Here is an 18,668-nt window from a genome sequence, read left to right on the forward strand (position 1 = left end):
TGGGAGGCTGAGGCTGGAGAATTGCTTGAGGCCAGGAGTTCCAGGAGTTTTCCAGACCAGCCAGAGAGAGAGAGAGAGAGAGAGAGTGGAGTCTGGAGCCAGGTTGCCTGGCTTCAAATCCCAGCCTCTACACTAACACTGAGCAAGTCACTTCATTTCTTTGGGCCATTTCTGAATCTATACCTCTGGGAGAAAATTAGTACTCAATTCCCAGGGCTGCTGTGAGTATGAAAAAGGTGGGTGTATGAAGTTTTAAGCACAGAGCCTAGTATAGAATAATAACAGCCAACATTTATCGAGTGCTTACTGTGTGACCTCATTTTCTCGTCACAGCAGCTACGAGGTGGTGCCTTCTGTGAGCCTGTCATGATCCTGGGCATATCACAGAATTGTGAGATTTTATGCAGAATGAAAACATGCTTCCCACTTGGTAGTCTGAGGTCTGAGAGATGCTTAGGATGAGGAAGAAGGTGGGGTCTATCTTAGTTCCGCCTTCTTCTGTTTAAAAAAAAAAAAATCTCTAGTACATAGAATTGTGCTTGGCACATGTTGGTATGCAATAAATTTTTATTGAATGGAAGAATGAGTGTAAGGAGGAAGGGAGGGAAAAAAGAACCACAGGAAGGGAGGAAGGGGAGCAAGAAGGACGGTATTCCTTGGCAGTCTCCTTGGCCCAAGCCTGGGGTCACTTTCTGGATCTTACAAATGTCGAAGTGCTGAGGTGACCCTTTGGGACTTACGGTAATGACAACTCCTGGGGACTTTCTTCCTCTTCCTGACAAGGTGCTGTCCCCCATGGCACTGGCAAGGTGAGCAGGACTTTGGGGGCTTGGCCCCGCTCATCTACACAGGGAGTCCAGAGGGTCTCTCTTCCCAAACAGATTCCTCTCCAGAAACCTGGCAGCCCCAGAGCCTCCAATTTCTACACCCAGGAGGGACCTGCTACTTGAAGTCCCCCATCTAGAGACTCCATCTGCAGAAGAGAGCTGCTGTTTGTGGCAATTAATTGCTTCCCAGATGTGCTAGCTTGGGGCTTTGTATTTGTGGTTTTCTTATTTATTTACTTATTCAAGACGGAGTTTTGCTCTTGTTGCCCAGGCTGGAGTGCAATGGTGCGATCTCGGCTCACCACAACCTCCACGTCTCGGGTTCAAGAGATTCGCCTGCCTCAGCCTCCCGAGTAGCTGGGATTACAGGCATGCGCCACCACGTCCAGCTAATTTGTTTGTATTTTTAGTAGAGATGGGGTTTCTGCATGTTGGTCAGGCTGGTCTCAAACTCCTGACCTCAGGTGATCCTCAGGCCTTGGCCTCCCAGAGTGCTGGGATTACAGGTGTGAGCCACCACGCCCAGCCTTGGAGTTTTCTTAAAGCAGGGCTATGTCTGGGCAGATGAAAGAGGATGTTTGGTGACTGTCTGAATTGCAGTATCTCTATTTTCTAGATTAACAGTGATGATGATGATGATGATGATGATGGCAGTAGACACCTTTTTTTTTTAAGACAGAGTCTCGCTCTGTCACTAGGCCAGAGTGCAGTGGCACGATCTCAGCTCACTGCAAACTCTGCCTCCCAGGTTCAAGTGATTCTCCTACCTCAGCCTCCCAAGTAGCTGGGACTGCAGGCACGTGCCACCACGCCCAGCTAATTTTTGTATTCTTAGTAGGGACAGGGTTTCACCATGTTGGCCAGGAAGAGACACCTTTTACCTGGTGTCTGCTGTGTGCTAGACATTCTGCTGACAGCTTCATGTGCAACATCTCATGAATAATAAATATTTTTCGGGCGCTTACTCTGTCCAGTGCCGTGATAAGGACTTCACATTTAAACACTTAGCAACCCTGGGGGTTAGTACCATTATCTCCATTTTACAATGAGGAAACTAAGGCTCAGAGAGGTGAATCGATTGGCTCAAGCTCACACAGCAAATGACAGAACCGTGATTCTGAATCGGCACTGGATACTGAGCCTGTGTGTTTTACCAATGGTGCCTTCCTGCGTCTCCAGCAAGGCCAGCTGTCCTCTCCATCTTTAGTGGACATAGACTCCAGAAAGCACTTCCCCCTCCTGAGGCACACTGCCTGCTGAGGAGGCAGACTGTCTTTGGCAAATTCCTCCCCAGGGAGAATGTCATTAAGCACGTTATTTTCTCTGGGGAGCTCAGCTGTCTGTTGCAGGGGAGAACAAGGGCTTAGAGGTTACTGTTCATGACATTGACAGTGTCCCCCCGTTCAGAGGCAACAGAGACACTCAAAGTAAATCTGCGTGTTTCTCTCTGCTGTCCTTGTCGTCTCCTCTTTCCTCCGTGTTCTGGGATGGGGCGTTGTTGTGCGGCTTTGAACAAGATGCCTCACTCTCGGAGCCTCAGGTCTTGGTGGGGTGAAGCTCTGAACCTGACATAGTACCACTCCTATCTCCAGAAGCCCGAGATGCCTGTTTATTGCTTGATTTTTAACTCCTACAAAAGCCGGGCAAAACAATCACACACACTATATGATTTTTAATACTTTCTATGCACCATGCAACCTAAGTGTGCTTTAAAATGTCTGAAAAGAAGCCGGGTGTGGTGACTCACGCCCATAATTACAGCACTTTGGGAGGCGGAGGTGGGCGAATCACGAGGTCAAGAGATCCAGACCATCCTGGCCAACATGGTGAAACCCCATCTCTACTAAAAATACAAAAATTAGCCAGGCGTGGTGGTACTCGCCTGTAGTCCCAGCTACTTGGGAGGCTGAGGCAGGAGAATTGCTTGAACTTGGAAGACAGAGGTTGCAGTGAGCCGAGATCCTGCCACTGCACTCCAGCCTGGCAACGGAGCGAGACTGCGTCTCAAAAAAAAAAAAGAAAGAAAGAAAGAAAGAAAGAAAAAAAAAGTCTGAAAAGAGAGTTTTATTTCAGAAATATGAGTTCAATTCCTGCTGGCTGAGTATAAAAATCTGCTTTATTTAAGAACTGGAGACTTCCTGGACCAGAAAAGACCTTGAGAAATTACCTAGTCTGGTTTATCCAGGACCTGAAGCCAACTCAAAGAAATGCATGCCCTTCCTCAAAGCCTTCCCAGATGAGAAAACCCCACGTGGTCCATTGGTTGCTTGTTGCAGGGATTTACATGCTCTGCCAGGAAGAACTTTACTGAGGAGTTGCTCATGTGTCACCACCTCCGAGAAGCCTTCCCTGCCTGCCTTTGCTAATGTAGCCTGTGTCCCTGTCCATTGATCTCCCCAGATCCATTCTCCAGCTGCCACACTGTGTGTCCTGCACAACAGACTCTCCTCTGCAGACCTCCTCTCCTGGGCTCTCTGTCCTTTGATTTCCAGATGGGTTCAGCCAGGAGGAGGGGCACCAGCAGAAGACAGAGTGTGGGAGGGGAGAGGCTACGATTTCTTCCCCTGCTACCTCCCTCCCAGACACTGTAGTCGACCATGGTTCCTTCTCTTCTGGGGCTGTTATAACACCTACTGCTTCCTTTTCTCTTGCCCGTTACAGCTGGGATAGTGACAACGTCATGCGGTTTCTTTTTATTTTTTAGTGGTGGGGATAGGGTCTTACTCTGTTGCCCATGCTGGAGTGCAGCAACGTGATCTTGGCTCACTGCAGTCTCTGACTTCCAGTTCAAGCGATTCTCCTGCCTCAGCCTTCCGAGTAGCTGGGATTACAGGCACATGCCACCACACCCAGCTAATTTTTGTATTTTTAGTAGGGACGGGATTTCACCATGTTGGCCAAGCTGGTCTCGAACTCCTGACCTCAAGTGATTCTCCCGCCTTGGGCTCCCAAAGTGCTGGGATTACAGCCATGAGCCACCGCATTCAGCACTTCATGCATTTTCTAATCCCTGACCATCTCAACACCCTTCCGAGTATTCATCTATTCCCGTTTACAACCCTGACCAACACATAATGACACCACTCCGTTTGTCTCTTTCATCCTCCTCCTGCTGCTGCTGCTGCTGCTTTTGAGACAGGGTCTTGTTATGTTGCCCAGGCTGGAGTGCAGTGGTGCAATCATGGCTCACTGCAACCCTGAACTCCTGGGCTCAAGAGATCCTCCCACCTCAGCCTCCCAAGTAGCTGGGACCACAGGCATGTACCACCACACATAGGTACTTCTTTTTGGCATTTTTTATAGAGATGGGGGTTTCACCACATTGACCAGGCTGGTCTTGAACTCCTGGGCTCAACTGATCTGCCTTCCTCGGCCTCCCAGCATGCTGGGATTAGAGGCATGGCTGGCCCAGCCCTCCAGTTTCTAAATCCCTTCCCAGCACATAACACAATGTGTAACTATCTCCTCATTCACTGTCAATCTTCCTTCTCTGGCAATTAACCGCCACGAGGACATGGATGTTGCTGTTCTTGTTCATGGCTCTCTCCTAAGTGCCTGGAACAATGCGTGGCATGTGGTAGAAGTTGAAGAAATATTCCATGAATGAATGGCAGTGAAAGTAGCGTGGCCACATTCTCATTGCAGAGTTGGAGGGTCCCTGAACCCTCTCTGTGCCCAATGCCTGCTTCTTGGCTTGTCCGTGTTGTGTTTCTGGTGGCAGTGGTGTGGGTGTTAGGGAAAAGAGCTCTCTGAGGGAGCCTCTCTCTTTGACCCACTCACTGAGTGCCCTTCTGCCGACCAGCTGCTCTCTTTAGGGTTCTCTTGCCTCCCCTGTAAAATGAGGGTGTTGGATCAGGACAGTGGTTCTCAGCAAGGGGTGACTGTGCCCTCTCCCAGGAGGGTACTTGGCAATGTCTGGAGCCATTTTTTGGTTGTCACAATGGGGTGGTCCGGGAGCTGCTGGCATCTAGTAGGTAGAGGCCAGGGATGCTGCTAAACATCCCACAATGCACAGGAGAGAGAATAATCCCGATCCAGAGGCCAAGACTGCCAAGGCTGAGAAACCGCAGATTGTGAGGTCTCCCAGGGCTGCAGCAACTCGTCCCTGTGCCTTTGCAGGATCTCCGTACCCGAGACCTGGGCCAAGTTCAGTAACGACAACATCAAGCACTCTCAGAACATGCGGGCCGACTCCATCCGGCTGCGGGAGGAGGCGGAGCACCTCTTTGAGACCTTGTCGGATCAGATGTGGAGGCAGTTCACAGACACCAACCTGGCCTTCAACGCCCGCATCTCCGAGGTGACGGACGTGAAGAATAAGCTGCAGACACAGCTGGCGAAGGTGAGCAGATCCTCCCAGGACCCCTGCCTTCTCTGCCAAGCCCTCACCCTCCTCCCGTGAATCTGAGCAGTTTCTGGGCCAAGCTGGCCCTGCCCCTGGTGCCAAACCAGTACCCTCCCTCCCCAAGGTCTGTGGTCTTGTTCTTTCTGAAAGCGGCCAAGGGCTGAGCTTCCTGGGGGGATTTAAGCATCCAGGGTCCATCCTCTCTTGCTCACTGGAGGATGGAGCCTGGAACTTGGCCTGGCTGTCCCCAAGAGGCTGTGACGCTCCCAGGACCCCTTATTCTCCATCTAAAACCCATGTGACTGAGCATGACAGGTGCAGAGAACGGAGCCCGGCAGCGCATTGTCTCTGTCACTCCAACACGTCTTCTCCGCCCACAGCAGCATCTTTGGAAGTGTAACCTTTGACTTCCAAAGGCCTCAACAGAACCATAACAGTCTAAAGGGATTTCCTGCTGAGGGATGGGGTGCTTTTTGGATCTGAGGAGTCTGCAGCACTGCCCGATTCTGTCGTCAGCCCGCTATGCCCACACCAGCTTGCCCTCTAGGCATTTTGCGTCATGCTGTTTCACACCTCCGGGTTGGCTCTTGGAGTCCTGTTTGGATGGAATCTATACTCCCTGCTCAATGCAAATTTAGATTCCCACTGGGTGCCAGATGCTGCGCTAGGCACTAGGAATAAAATGAGGAGCCGTATAAACACGGGCCCTGGCCTCTGGGGATTTGACATTCTCCTGGAAGAACAGTGGTGGCTGTGAAATTTATATACACAGAAAGAACTTGGATGATAGTCAGGTCAGAGGGAACTTGCCTTGAATTTGTATTTGCAGAACAGTACGCCTTTTTAAGGCCAAGCACAGTGGCTCACGCCTGTAATCTCAGCACTTTGGGAGGCCAAGGTGGGCAGATCATTTGAGGTCAGGAGTTTGAGACCAGCCTGGCCAACATGGTGAAACCCTGTCTCTACTAAAAATACAAAAAACTAGCCAAGTGTGGTGGTGCATGCCTGTAATGCCAGCTACCTGGGGAGGCTGAAGTGGGAGAATCGCTTGAACTTGGGAGGCAGAGGTTGCAGTGAGCCAAGATCACACCACTGCACTCCAGCCTTGGCAAAAGAGTGAGACCCTGTCTCAAAACAAACAAACAAACAAACAAAAAAAAACTGTGCCCTTTTTTATCGTGTCTGTATCTTTGGGGGGATTCGTGGGCTGCAGGCAGGGTTTGATGGAAATTACAGTGGTAGCTTCAGCCCACCTACATCTGCCACCCTTTAGTCTGGTACTCCAGAAGAGACAAAAAAATAAGTAAAGTTTATTTTTCTTTTCTTCTCTCTCTCTGTCTCTTTTTTTTTTTTCCTGAGATGATCTTGCTCTGTTGCCCAGGCTGGAGTGCAGTGGCACAATCACGGCTCACTGCAGCCTTGAACTCCTGGACTCAAGCGATCCTCCCGCCTCAGCCTCCCAAGCAGCTAAGACTACATGTGTGAGCGACTACACCTGGCTAAGTTTTTTAGTTTTTTGTAGAGACAGCGTTTCGCTGTGTTGCTTAGGCTGGTCTCAAACTCCTGGGCTCAAGCAGTCCTCCCACTTCGGCCTGTCAAAGTGTTAGGATTACGGGAGTGAGCCACCGTGCCTGGCCTCGAAACAGAAGTTTCCATGAAATCATTCCAACATTTTTATAGGGAGGGAGCAAGGGTGGATGAGCCAGAGATTCTCATGGGACCCACACTGGGTAGAGCAGAGAAGCAGGGGACATTGCCACCCAGGACAGATCAACAGGGAGTTGAGTGGCTGAAAGTTGGTGGGAAGAGGATTCCAGAGAGAGCAGCAAGGCAAAGGATGCATCCGGGACGAAGCTGGAAGAAGGGGCAGGTGGGTCTGGGTAGGCCTGGTGAAGGGTTTGGATTCTCACCTAAGAACAATGGGGAGCCTTTGAAGGTTTTAAGCAGACAGTGTTTGGGTCCAAGCTTGTCCTTTTGTTGATTTCTTTTCTGCCTGGGTGGCAGACGGGATGCAGCAGTTAAGAATGGATGCAGGGGCCGGACGTGGTGGTTCACACCTGTAATCCCAGCACTTTGGAAGGCAGAGGCAGGAGGATCGCTTGAGGTCAGGAGTTAGAGACCAGTCTGACTAATATAGTGAAACCCTGTCTCTACTAAAAATACAAAAAATCAGCTGGGCACAGTGGCATGCACCTGTAATTCCAGCTACTCGGGAGGCTGAGGCAGGAGAATAATTTGAACCCAGGAGGCAGAGGTTGCAATGAGCTGAGATCTTGCCACTGCACTCCAGCCTGGGCGACAGAGTGAGACTCTGTCTCAAAAAAAAAAAAAAAGGAATGGATGGATAGAGTGGTTAGGGGGCTCTGGAAGAGGCCCAGAGAGTGGGGAAGGCTGCCTGTGCTGTGGTGGTGACATCAAGTGGAAGAAGGACTGGAAGAGGGTAAGATATCTAGAGAAGGCAAAGTTGGCACCGAGTTGGCCTGTGCACCTTCCCTTTATCTTTCATGAACTATTTTCCTATTAATTCTCTAGAACAGGGTTGGCATACTTCTTCTGTCAAGCGCTAGATGATAACTGTGTTCAGCTTTGCAGGCCATATGGTTTCTGCCCCTATACTGCAAAAGCAGCTATGGACAATCTGTACACAAATGAGCACGGCTGTGTTCCAATAAAACTTCACAGAACTAGGCAGTGGGCCGGATTTGGTCTACAGGTTGTGGTTTTGACAACCCCTGCTCTGGAACTTAGCTCAAAAGCCTCTTCCTCCAGGAATCCTTCCTAAACTCCACGGCCTATTTGCACTCACCATCTCTGGGTGGCCACTGCGTTCTGAGACTGTGTTTTTCATTGCTTCTTCCATCTCATACCTTTTGGCTAGAACCACTGACCTTGAGCCACACTGCATGGGTGTGATGAATCCTCTATAACCTTGGCCAACTTTCTTAACTTCTTTGAGCCTCAGTCTCCTTGTTTGTAGAATGAGGATAAGAATGACTGTCACAGGAGGCTGAGGCAAGGAGGATCGCTTGAGCCTGGGAGGTGGAGGCTGCAGTGAGTTGTGATTGCACCACTGCACTCCATCCAACCTGGACGACAGAGCGAGACCTTGTCTCAAAAAAAAAAAAAAAAAAAAACCAAAATGACTGCCATGAGGATTATTTGAGTTAATGCAGGTATAACACCTGAAGGAGTGAGGGCACGTAGTAGGCACCATGTCTGTACTAGTGGCTGTGATCTTACTGTATTAGTTTATTTACTTGCCAGTATGTCTTCAGAGCACTGCTCCTGATTTAACCTTGTCCCCCTACTGCTTAGTAACTGCCTGGGACTGCTCACATCTTTGTGCAATGAATGGAAGGACTCTACAATGTTGAGGTGGCTTTTTTGAGACAGTCTCACTCTGTAGCCCAGGCTGGAGTGCAGTGACTCAATGTCAGCTCACTGCAACCTTTGCCTCCCTGGTTCAAGCGATTCTCCTGCCTCAGCCTCCTGAGTAGCTGGGTTTACAGGCACCCCGCACCGCCACCACACCCCAGCTAATTTTTGTATTTTTTGTAGAGATGGGGTTTTGCCATATTGCCCAGGCTGGTCTTGAACTTCCAGGCTCAAGTCCCCTGGTCTCAAGTGATCTGCCTGCCTCTGCCTCCCAAAGTGCTGGAATTACAAGTGTGAGCCACCATGTCCAGCCTACAATGTTGAGTTTTTTATTGAGGTTTTTTTTTTTTAAGAATGAAGCATGCATGAATGAATGCTTTTAATGTCTCTTTTTCTTTTTTCATGCAAAAATCCATTTTTTATGGTAAAATATGCATAACATAAAACTTAGCATTTTAACCACTCTTAAGTGTACAGTTCTGTGGCATTAAGTACATTCACACATTGTGCATCCATCACCACCATCCATCTCCAGAACTTTTCCATCTTCCCAAACTGAAACTCTGCACCCTTTAAACACTCCCTTTGCATTTCCATCTTCCCCCCTATCCATGGTGATATGGTTTGGTTGTGTTTCCACCCAAATCTCATCTTGAATTGTAGCTCCCATAAACCCCATGTGTCAGTGGAAGGGACCCGGTGGGAGGTAATTGAATCATGGGGGCAGGTTTTTCCCATGCGGTTCTTGTGATAGCGAATAAGTCTTGTGAGACCTGGTGGTTCTATAAAAGGGAGTTCCCCTGCACGTTCTCTTTTGCCTCCTGCCATGTTAGACGTGCCTTTGCTCCTCCCCTGCCTTCCATCATGATCGTGAGGCCTTCCTAGCCATGTCGAACTGCGAGTCCATTAAATCTTTTTTTCCCAGTCTTCGGTATGTCTTTATTAGCAACATGAGAACACATGAATACAAGTAACCTCCATTCTACTTTCTGTCTCTGAGAATTTGACTCCTCTATGGACCTCATATAAGTGGAATTATACAGTAGTTGTCCTTCTGTGACTGGTTAATTTCACTTGACATAATGTCTTCAAGGCTCATCCATGTTGTAGCATGTGTCAGAATTTCCTTCCTTTTCAAGTCAGAATAATATTCCGTTGTCTATACCACATCTTCTTTATCCATTCATCCATTTATGGACACTTGGTGGTGTCCGTCTTTTGGCTCTTGTGCATTTTCTTTTAATGAGGCATCTCATACGGTGGATCAAATGTAGTTCATTGTCATGTTTCATTGCCTGAAGTTTGTGGTCTGGGGATGACTTGGGAAGGCTCTTTTGGTTGGCTCTTGGTGCCTGGTTTCTCACCTGTGAAACAGAGATAAAAATTTCTACATGGTAACATTACTGTATTAATGAATTAATCTCTGGAGCTCTTAAAACAGTGCTTGACAAATGATCAACAGTCAGTAAAAGGTAACTGTAAGTATTAATTCAATTATTGATGGAGAGAGAAAGGATCTTTTGAGTGGAGGTGGAGAGAGCAAAACCTTTTCCCTTTCAAAATTTCTCTAGTGAGGATCCCTTGAGTCCAGGAGTTTGATACTGTAGTGAGCTATGATCGCAGCACTGCACTGCAGTCTGGGTGACAGAGCAAGACTTTGTCTCTAAAAATTAAAATTAAAATAAGTTGAAATAAATAAATAAAAATAAAAATTCCTCCAGGGAAGTTTTGAATTGTTACTAACAACCTCATCACTGCAGACCAGAGGGTTTTTGCAACCTCATGGATTTTTATTAATAGTCATAATTTAATCACCAGCTGTTCTGCAAATAAGCTAGCACCCGTCTGAAATGCGCCAAACTCCAACCCTACCCTATTGACATTTTCCTGAGCAAGGATTTGTCTTCTGGTTGGTGAATTTCACATGGTATTTTTCTAAAATAATACAGGAATTTGACTCAATGAAGATAAATATATAGCAACCATTTCACCTTTCGACAGTTTACTTTGGCTGGAGGATTTGAAATGCTCTCTTCTTTTATTGAGACGGAGTCTCACTCCGTCGTGCAGGCTGGAGTGCGGTGACAAGATCTTGGCTTACTGCAATCTCTGCTTTCCAGGTTCAAGCAATTCTCCCTCCTCAGCCTCCTGAGTAGTGGGTGGTGCCCGCCACTATGCCCAGCTAATTTTTGTATTTTTAGTAGAGACGAGTTTTCACCATGTTGACCAGGCTAGTCTCAAACTCCTGATCCCAGGTGATCCACCCGCCTTGGCCTCCCAAAGTGCTGGGATTACAGGCTTGAGCCACCGTACCTGGCCTGAAATGCTCTCTTTAAAAATGTAACTGTTATTAGTCGAGCTCAGCCTGATTCTCCTTGGCAAAAGGCATTTCTGGAAAATTCCAAGTGCCCATCCGTACCTGTGCTGCAAGGCAGTTATTTCCCAAGCGGTCATAGGAATCCACCTTGTAAGGCCAGATCTACATGGCTCCACATGCAGACAGTGGTTTGGGGCTGTGCAGACAGCCTCACCTGTTCACTGGGATCCTAGAGTTCTGTCACCTCGGCCACACTCCAAGCCTCCTAACTTGCCCTGGGACCTCATCCTTGCACTTTGAGGCTCCAGGCATCACTGTATCATACTGACCACTGCTAGCAGAGGAGCTGGTGACTTCTGTGGACTAAAGAAGTTGGTGGCCACAGAGTGGGTTGCTGCCTTTGAGTGCTGATTTCTCTGAGACATAGGGCCCTGGAAACTTCTAGAAAAACAACCCCTCACTTACATGCAATTACCCACGTGAATGTGCATTTGAGTGGGGGATCTCTTCATGTGTGGGGGGAAAAGATGCACAAATATGGCTTTTGTGGGTAGGATGTGTGGGGTCAGGGATCCTTCTATGGAGAAAGTGCTTATTCTGACGTGGGAACTAGATCCTGGCAGGTGAAATATTAGATGTGTTACATGGATGTAGCATTAATATCATTGAATCATACAACGGGAAGATTATTCCTTCTTCATTGCTTCTGACTATCCCAAAGGTGCTACAATGCCTTCCTTACCTCTTTTAACACCTGCCAATCTTCCTTTTATAATTTTTTTTTGGAGACCGGGTCCCTCTTTATTGCCCAGGCTGGAGCACAGTGGCGCAATCTCGGCTCACTGCAACCTCCACCTGCCAGTTTCAAGCATTTCTCCTGCCTCAGCCTTCCGAGTAGCTGGGATTGCAGGTGTGCACCACCTTGCCCAGCTAATTTTTTTGTATATTTAGTAGAGATGGGGTTTCACCATGTTGGCCAGGCTGGTCTTCAGGTGATCCACCAGCCTTGGCCTCTCGAAGTGCTGGGATTGCAGGTGTGAGCCACTGCACGTGGCCTCACCTACTGATAAGCATTTGGGTTGTTTCCATTTGGGGTGTTACAAGTAGAGCTGCTGTGAACCCTCATGTACACATATTTGTATGCACTCTCACAGAGTTCAAAAAATATTTGGTATAAAATGGGGATTTCACATAAAAATTTTTCAGATTTCCAGCATCTCTTGAAAAATTAGTAGCTCTAGCAATTCAGAGCCCATGTTTCTACAAGGAACAGTGGCTAAGGGGTGAGTGGCTGCTGCCTCTCTTTGGGGTCAGGTGCTCCAATTAGCCTCAGGCCCCACCACTCCCTATTACAGCACACTTCCCTCATTTGCATTATTTACTTGATCCTGTAGCCCTGTATTTGTGCACTCTGCTTTATATATCAGAGGAAATTCAGAGAGGCAGATAAACAGAACATCCAGGCATAGGAAGAGTTTGAACAGAACAGAGAAGGGCTATGAATTTTAACCTTGAAGGGCTTTGGTTTCATTCTGAAGTTTCTTTGGGGTTTTGACTCCCAAGCAGCCATTATTAGCATCAGCAAAACCACCCCTTCCCAGGAATGCCTGGGCAGGAAAGTCTGGCGTCTGAGGGGTGAGGGGCCCTGCTGGTGATCTGAGGCCCTGTGTGCCTACTGCCAATCCCTCTGTTTGTCCAAGGAGGTCTGGAACCCATTGTGCACTGGGAAATGCTTTTGTGCTTTGCAGCCGATTCTTTCCAGCGGCGGAGCCTGCAGCCAAGCTACTGATGGCTGGTTTCTAAAACTGGCCCAGCCCTGGGGAAGTGGAGCTGGCAGTGTGGCCCTGTGCTACCCTCCTCATAAAACACCACTGCATCCCGGGGAGAAAGTCTCTGTCTTTTCTGATGGTGTCACAGAGCAAGACTCATCATGATGCCGACTTCTCTTTAACACATGTCCTTCCTTTGCTCATCTACCTTTCTAGCAAAGGCATCAGGCCTCAGGCTTAGAAGCTTTGGAAAGCAATAGAACCTAGAGAAAATTATTAAGTTCTTTTTCCAGCTAGGCGTGGTAGCTCGCATCTGTAATCCCAGCACTTTGGGAAGCCGAGGCAGGCAGATTACCTGAGTTCAGGAGTTCCAGATAAGCCTGGCCAACATGGTGAAACCCCATCTCTACTAAAAATACAAAAATTAGCTGGGTGTGGTGGTGCATGCCTGTAGTTCCAGCTAGTCCGGAGGCTGAGGCAAGAGAATGACTTGAACCTGGGAGGCAGAGGTTGCAGTGAGCCGAGATTGTGCCACTGCACTCCAGCCTGGGCGACAGAGTGAGTGTCCATCTCAAAAAAAAAAAAAAAAAAGAATTATTAACTTATTTTTCCCATTTTCCCTATTGTTATGGTACCCTCTATTAGTGGAAAATAATAGTAGCTTTCCACTTGTGGAAATAATTTAAAGATTTCATTTCAAATACATACGTTAAAGGCCGAAACAGGCTGATTTGAAGAAAAATATTAAATGATTATGTAGATAGTATATGGATATGGGAAATGTGATGACAATGCTGCCCAGTACCTGAAATTTGGGAGTGTTAAAAGGAAAACTTAAGGCAGATTAAATTTAACAGAATTTAATTGAGCAAAGAGTGATTCGTGAATCGGGCAGCGCCCTGCACCAGAATAGATTCAGAGCAGCCCCAAAGCTGCCACGTGGTCGGATGATATTTACAGACAGAAAAAGGCAAGTAAGGCACAGAAGGCGGAAGTCAGGTGCAGAAACAGCCAGATTGGTTTCTGCTTATTGTTTGTTTGCCTTATTTGAACAGGATTCGAACAGTTGGCTGCCTGCGATTGGCTAAAATTCTGTGATTGGTACAGGAGTCGGTTCCAGGCTGTTCACACATCCAGTTAGGTCACAGTTCGCTGTGTACGGGAGAGACCGTTAAGATATGTAAGGAAGGAAGCTGGGCGTGGTGGCTCATGCCTGTAATCTCAGCCCTTTTGGAGGCTGAGGTGGGAGAATAGCTTGAGCCAGGAGTTTGAGACCAGCCTGGGCAACATAGTAAGATCTTGTCTCTACAAAAAACATAAAAATTAGCTGGGCATGGTGGCATGCGCCTGTAGTCCCAGCTACTTGGTAGGCTGAGGTGGGAGGATCACTTGAGCCCAGGAGGCCAAGGCTTCAGTGAGCTGTGGTTGTGCCACTGCACTCCAGCCTGTGCAACAGAGCGAGACCCTGTCTCAAAGAAAAAAGAAAATAGTAAGGAGCCAGCGTTAGGCTGAATGAAGTTTAGTTCGTTTCATAGGAATCCCTGGCAGAATAGTTACCCCTGCACCAGTGTAGATAGTTCATATGGGCAATTGTGCCCTGAAAGTGACTGCCATGTTTTAGGAAAACACACCCACATCAGTATTCAACTAAGGAAACAGCCGTATGTCCTGATGGAGGGATGACCAGGTTTCAAGGGCACTTTTGACCAGACGCAATTTTCATGCCTTGTATTGACTTCAGAACAACACCCCATCCCTAGCTTCATAAGATGAGCCGCCCTTGCAGACACTCAGTAATCAACGGCCACTGTCCATTCCTGTGCAGGCGCTCCCCTCTCTCTGCAGGCTGCATTTTCTTAGAAGGTTGTGACCTGAGTAATTCTTCAATGCGGTGGTTGTCAGCTGAAGGCAGTTGTGTTCCCCAGAGGACATTTGAAATGTTTGGAGGCATTTTTGGTTGCTATAGTTGGGTGAGGGGGTGCTGCTGGCATCTACTGGATAGAGGCCAGGGATACTGCTAAACTTCCTACATGGCACAGGACAGCCCCCCACAGCAAAGAATGATTGGGCCTGAATGTCAGTAATGCTGAGGCTGAGAAACCTTGTTTTAAAGGAATTCCAGGCACCACTGAGGAATGGAGGGGAGGGTTTGAGGAGGTAGAAGACCTCTAGAATTCTTCAGATCTGCGTGAGTCCTGAACTCACAGACTGTTGTCTGAAGGAGCCAATTGCCCTCTTATAAACTACAAGATTCCAGAAGGGAGGAAGAATTTGGGTGTATAAAACCTGGGGTGTGCCTACTCCCCGTGGCTTGGTGAACAGGGTGGTTCTTCAGGGCATCCACACCCCTAAATGCCATCCCTGATCTGTTTTTGTTTTGTTTTGCTTTCGAGACAGAGTATCCCTCTGTTGCCCAGGGTGGAGTGCAGTGGCACGATCTCGGCTCACTGCAACCTCTGCCTCCCAGGTTCAAGCGATCCTCCTGCCTCAGCCTCCCGAGTAGCTGGGATTACGGACGTGCACCACCACGCCCGGCTAATTTTTGTATTTTTAGTAGAGACGAGGTTTCACCATGTTGGTCAGGCTGATCTCGAACTCCAAGGTCCACCAGCCTCAGCCTCCCAAAGTGCTGGGATTACAGGCCTGAGCCACCGTACCCGGACCCCTGTTCTATTTAAGACTAGGTTCCTGTAGGTCCTGGACTTGGTGTGAATGTGACTTTCAGAGGCTCTGCTGTCTATGGGTTTCCAGCTATCTCAGGCTGTAGCTCTCAGGAAATGGCTCAGCATCATATGCATGCATAGGTAGGTCTCTACCTGATGCCCACCTTAGCACCAGGAGGAATCAATAGCCCTTCCAGTGTCACGTGGGCTCAGGTCTCATCATAGTACGTATGTGACTGGACGGACCCAGCATGAGGGCTCCCTGGGAGCTCAGACATGGGAAACTCTGAGAGCTGCGCCAAAAGGTGGGCTGGTCAGGGGGACTGTGTCACTGGTTATCAGTTCATGGGAACACTGTGCCAAAAGGGAGAGGAGTTGCTGGAATCAGGAAGGTGGAGCCAAGGTCCAGAGCTGGGGAGGTAGCCGACAGATGCAGGAAGTTGGAGGGACCAGACAGGAGATGGAGAGAACGAACATGGGAGAGGGCAGCACAAATGAGGCTGTTTCTAGCTCATTTTGTGAGCACCACCTATGCTCAGGGACGCTAGTACTTCCTTCCTCCCATGGCTGGCTTCAAATGGTGACAGCCAATCATATGCTTTGCCTGGAAGCCCTGGGAAGGACAATCACCGGGATTGGTTCCTGGTGAGATGAGAAGAATATAAGGTGCAGCCTGGCCAAGGCAGAGGGTTGCAGTGGCATCTCGCGTGTACTGTTATGCCTCAGCAGTCCCCTAATTTTTTCCAAGTCATGCCTCGTGTACCTTTGTGTCTTTGTCTGCTTGCTAGCATGGGACCTACTGGCTAGCCTCACCTATGCTCCAGCTTTGACATCTGCTGGCCTCCTCCTTGGTCCAGCCTCCCCTTCCATCTCCACCTTCTGTGTCCTCACAGGTAAGACCCATAGTGTATTGCAGAGGGCTGGGCTCAGTTCTGGCTTTAGCACTTCCTGGCTGTGTGACCAAAGTCAGGTTTCTCTACCTCTCTGTGCCTCAGTTTTTTCCTCTGTCAAATGGGAGTAATGATGTTTGACAAGCAGTTGTGAGAATAACAGCAGCTGTGCCCATCCCTTAGTGATCAATGACTATTAGTTATAAAAATAGTACAAAGCTATGGTCTGCTTTCTGATCTGCTGAAGTGGGAGGGACGACAAAGTAACTGAAAGAACCTGGCACCTGGTTTGAATTTTAGTACGACTAAGGGGTCTTGAGGAAGTAACTAACCCTCCTGAATCTGTTTCCTAATCTGTAAGAAAGGAACAATGCTACCAGCTGTGAGGAACAAGTGAGAAGGTGCAGGTGAGCTGCTCTCAGCCTTAGTGCCGCATTGGAATCTCCCAGATGCCTGGGCCTCACTCTAGGGATTCTGATTCAATTGGCCAGGGTGTGGCCTGCAGCAGATCTTTTTAAAGCTCTCCAGGTGACTCTAATGCACAGCCCAGGACTGAAAGTTAGGTCTTCAGACCAGTGGTTCTTAAAGTGTGGTCCTTCGACCATCAGCATCAGCACTACTTGGGAATTTGATAAAAATGCACATTCTCAGGCTCCATCCGGGACCCACTGAATCAGAAAGTCTGCAAGCGGGGTCCAGTGATCCGAGTTTTAACAAGCCCTCTAGGTATATCTTCCAGGTGTAGACATGCAACAATTATCTGTTGTTCCCTCCCTCCCTGTTCCTTTCCTCCCTGCAGCAGATATGTACTTAGCCCATCCTATGTGCTAGACTGAGTGTGGCGCTGGGGATACAACAGTGACCAACAGACAAGATCCCTACCCTCAAGGGGCTTACATTCTAGAGGGGGAAACAGAGTTTAAAAAAATAATCAAACACACAATTAATTAAAAACGGTAATAAGTGTTAAGAAGGAGGCCCTCAAAGGCCTGAGATGGTGAATTTCCATCAGTTTTTTTAAGAACACATTGGTCTCTCAGGCAAGAAAGCTTCTACCCATTTCTAACCCCATTCAGGACTTTCAGGACCTCTGACCTCAGACAGCCTCTCAACAGCTGATGCATGTGCTGGCTTGACATTTTCTGAAAGCAGCTGGGCCACCACTTGACAGAAACAGCTGTGAGCAGGACCTGCTCAACATTTATCTCCTGGAGTACTGGTTCGCAACCAGGGTGAATTTGCACTCCACTGGCATTCGCCAATGTCTGGAGACATTTTTGGTTGTTGTAACTGCTGGGGGTGGAGAATGCTATTAACATTTAGTAGGTAGAGACCAAGGATGCTGTGCTAAATAGCTCCCAATGCACAGGACAGTCCCCACAGCTGAGATATATCTGGGCCCAAATGTCAAGAGTGCTGAGGGTTGAGAGTCCCAGCTCTGGGACGTTCATGTTCTGAATCCCTGGCCAGATCCCTCCGGAGTGCCCTTCTCCACTTTATCTCTCTCCTTGCTCCTGAATTTGGCTGAACTTGAGAATCTTCCACCATTTGACCAGAAAAGGATTTCAAGCTGCCTTCCCCCTTCCTGAGCTGGGGATCTGCACTGAGCTAAGCATCTCCTTGGAAACTCCTTGGCTTCGTGCACTTTGGAAAACAATAAATTTGCAAGGTTGCACAAAACATCCAGAACCCTAAAGCTGGGTGGAATTGCTAAATCCATTTTTTTTTTCCCCTTCCACATCAAAAATAATTTCTTGGCCTTAGAGGCTTTCTCCACTGTCACAAGACACAGGCAGATAGTTTTACATGGCGAACAACCCTGCCAAACATATCTCTGCTTTCAGAGCTGCTGGGTGGATTTCTAGTCCAGCCAGGACTATCAGCACACTTTTCCACCGAGCCGAGGTTGGTTTTATCTGAGGCAGACCTGGTAATTGCCTTTCACACCCCATGCATGGCCAGAGACCATTCCCAGTGCTGACCTCAGCCCTTTCCATATTCTGGGTGCAGGGTTGAGGGTGAGTGGGTGGGTGGGTGGAGTGGAGATTTGCTTCTGGCTTCTCCTCTACTGGAGGTGGGAGTGGGTGATCATAATCGAGTTTTCCATCCTGCTGCAAGCAGAAGGAGAAAGAAGAAGATAACTTACTGTAACAACAAAAGACATATTAGCTTTACTGAGTGCTTTACTTAGGTGAGCTTATCTTTCCCTCCTATGAAGAAGGGGTTATTATTAGACCTATTTTACAGATGAGGAAACTGAGGACTCATCACAAAAAGTGATTTACCTGAAGTCCCCACCACTAACCACTCCAACTAGGAAATGGCAGAGCTGTGATTTTACTCCAGGTGATCCTGTCATGGGTGCAACTGACTGGGGCCAGTGTTGTGGGTGGTAAAAGAATTTACCAAGATGGTCATGGGTAAAGAAAGGCAGATGTATTGGAGAAAGTAGAAGGATACGTTGCAAGAAAGCAATGGGTAG

At 48.2% G+C, this 18,668-nt stretch overlaps 1 protein-coding gene across 1 annotated transcript in view; it reads left to right on the forward strand.

Annotated features, from left to right (window-relative positions):
- The window catches only part of TEKT5 (tektin 5), a 67,513-nt gene that overhangs the window by 12,556 nt on the left and 36,289 nt on the right, over positions 1-18,668 (forward strand). The window contains exon 5 of the mRNA XM_025370924.1: positions 4,947-5,169. Within this exon, the coding sequence (XP_025226709.1) occupies positions 4,947-5,169 (223 nt within the window). The remainder of the gene's footprint in view (positions 1-4,946; positions 5,170-18,668) is intronic.

The sequence above is a fragment of the Theropithecus gelada genome, chromosome 20, assembly GCF_003255815.1.
Source record: "Theropithecus gelada isolate Dixy chromosome 20, Tgel_1.0, whole genome shotgun sequence".
Lineage (NCBI taxonomy): Eukaryota > Metazoa > Chordata > Mammalia > Primates > Cercopithecidae > Theropithecus > Theropithecus gelada.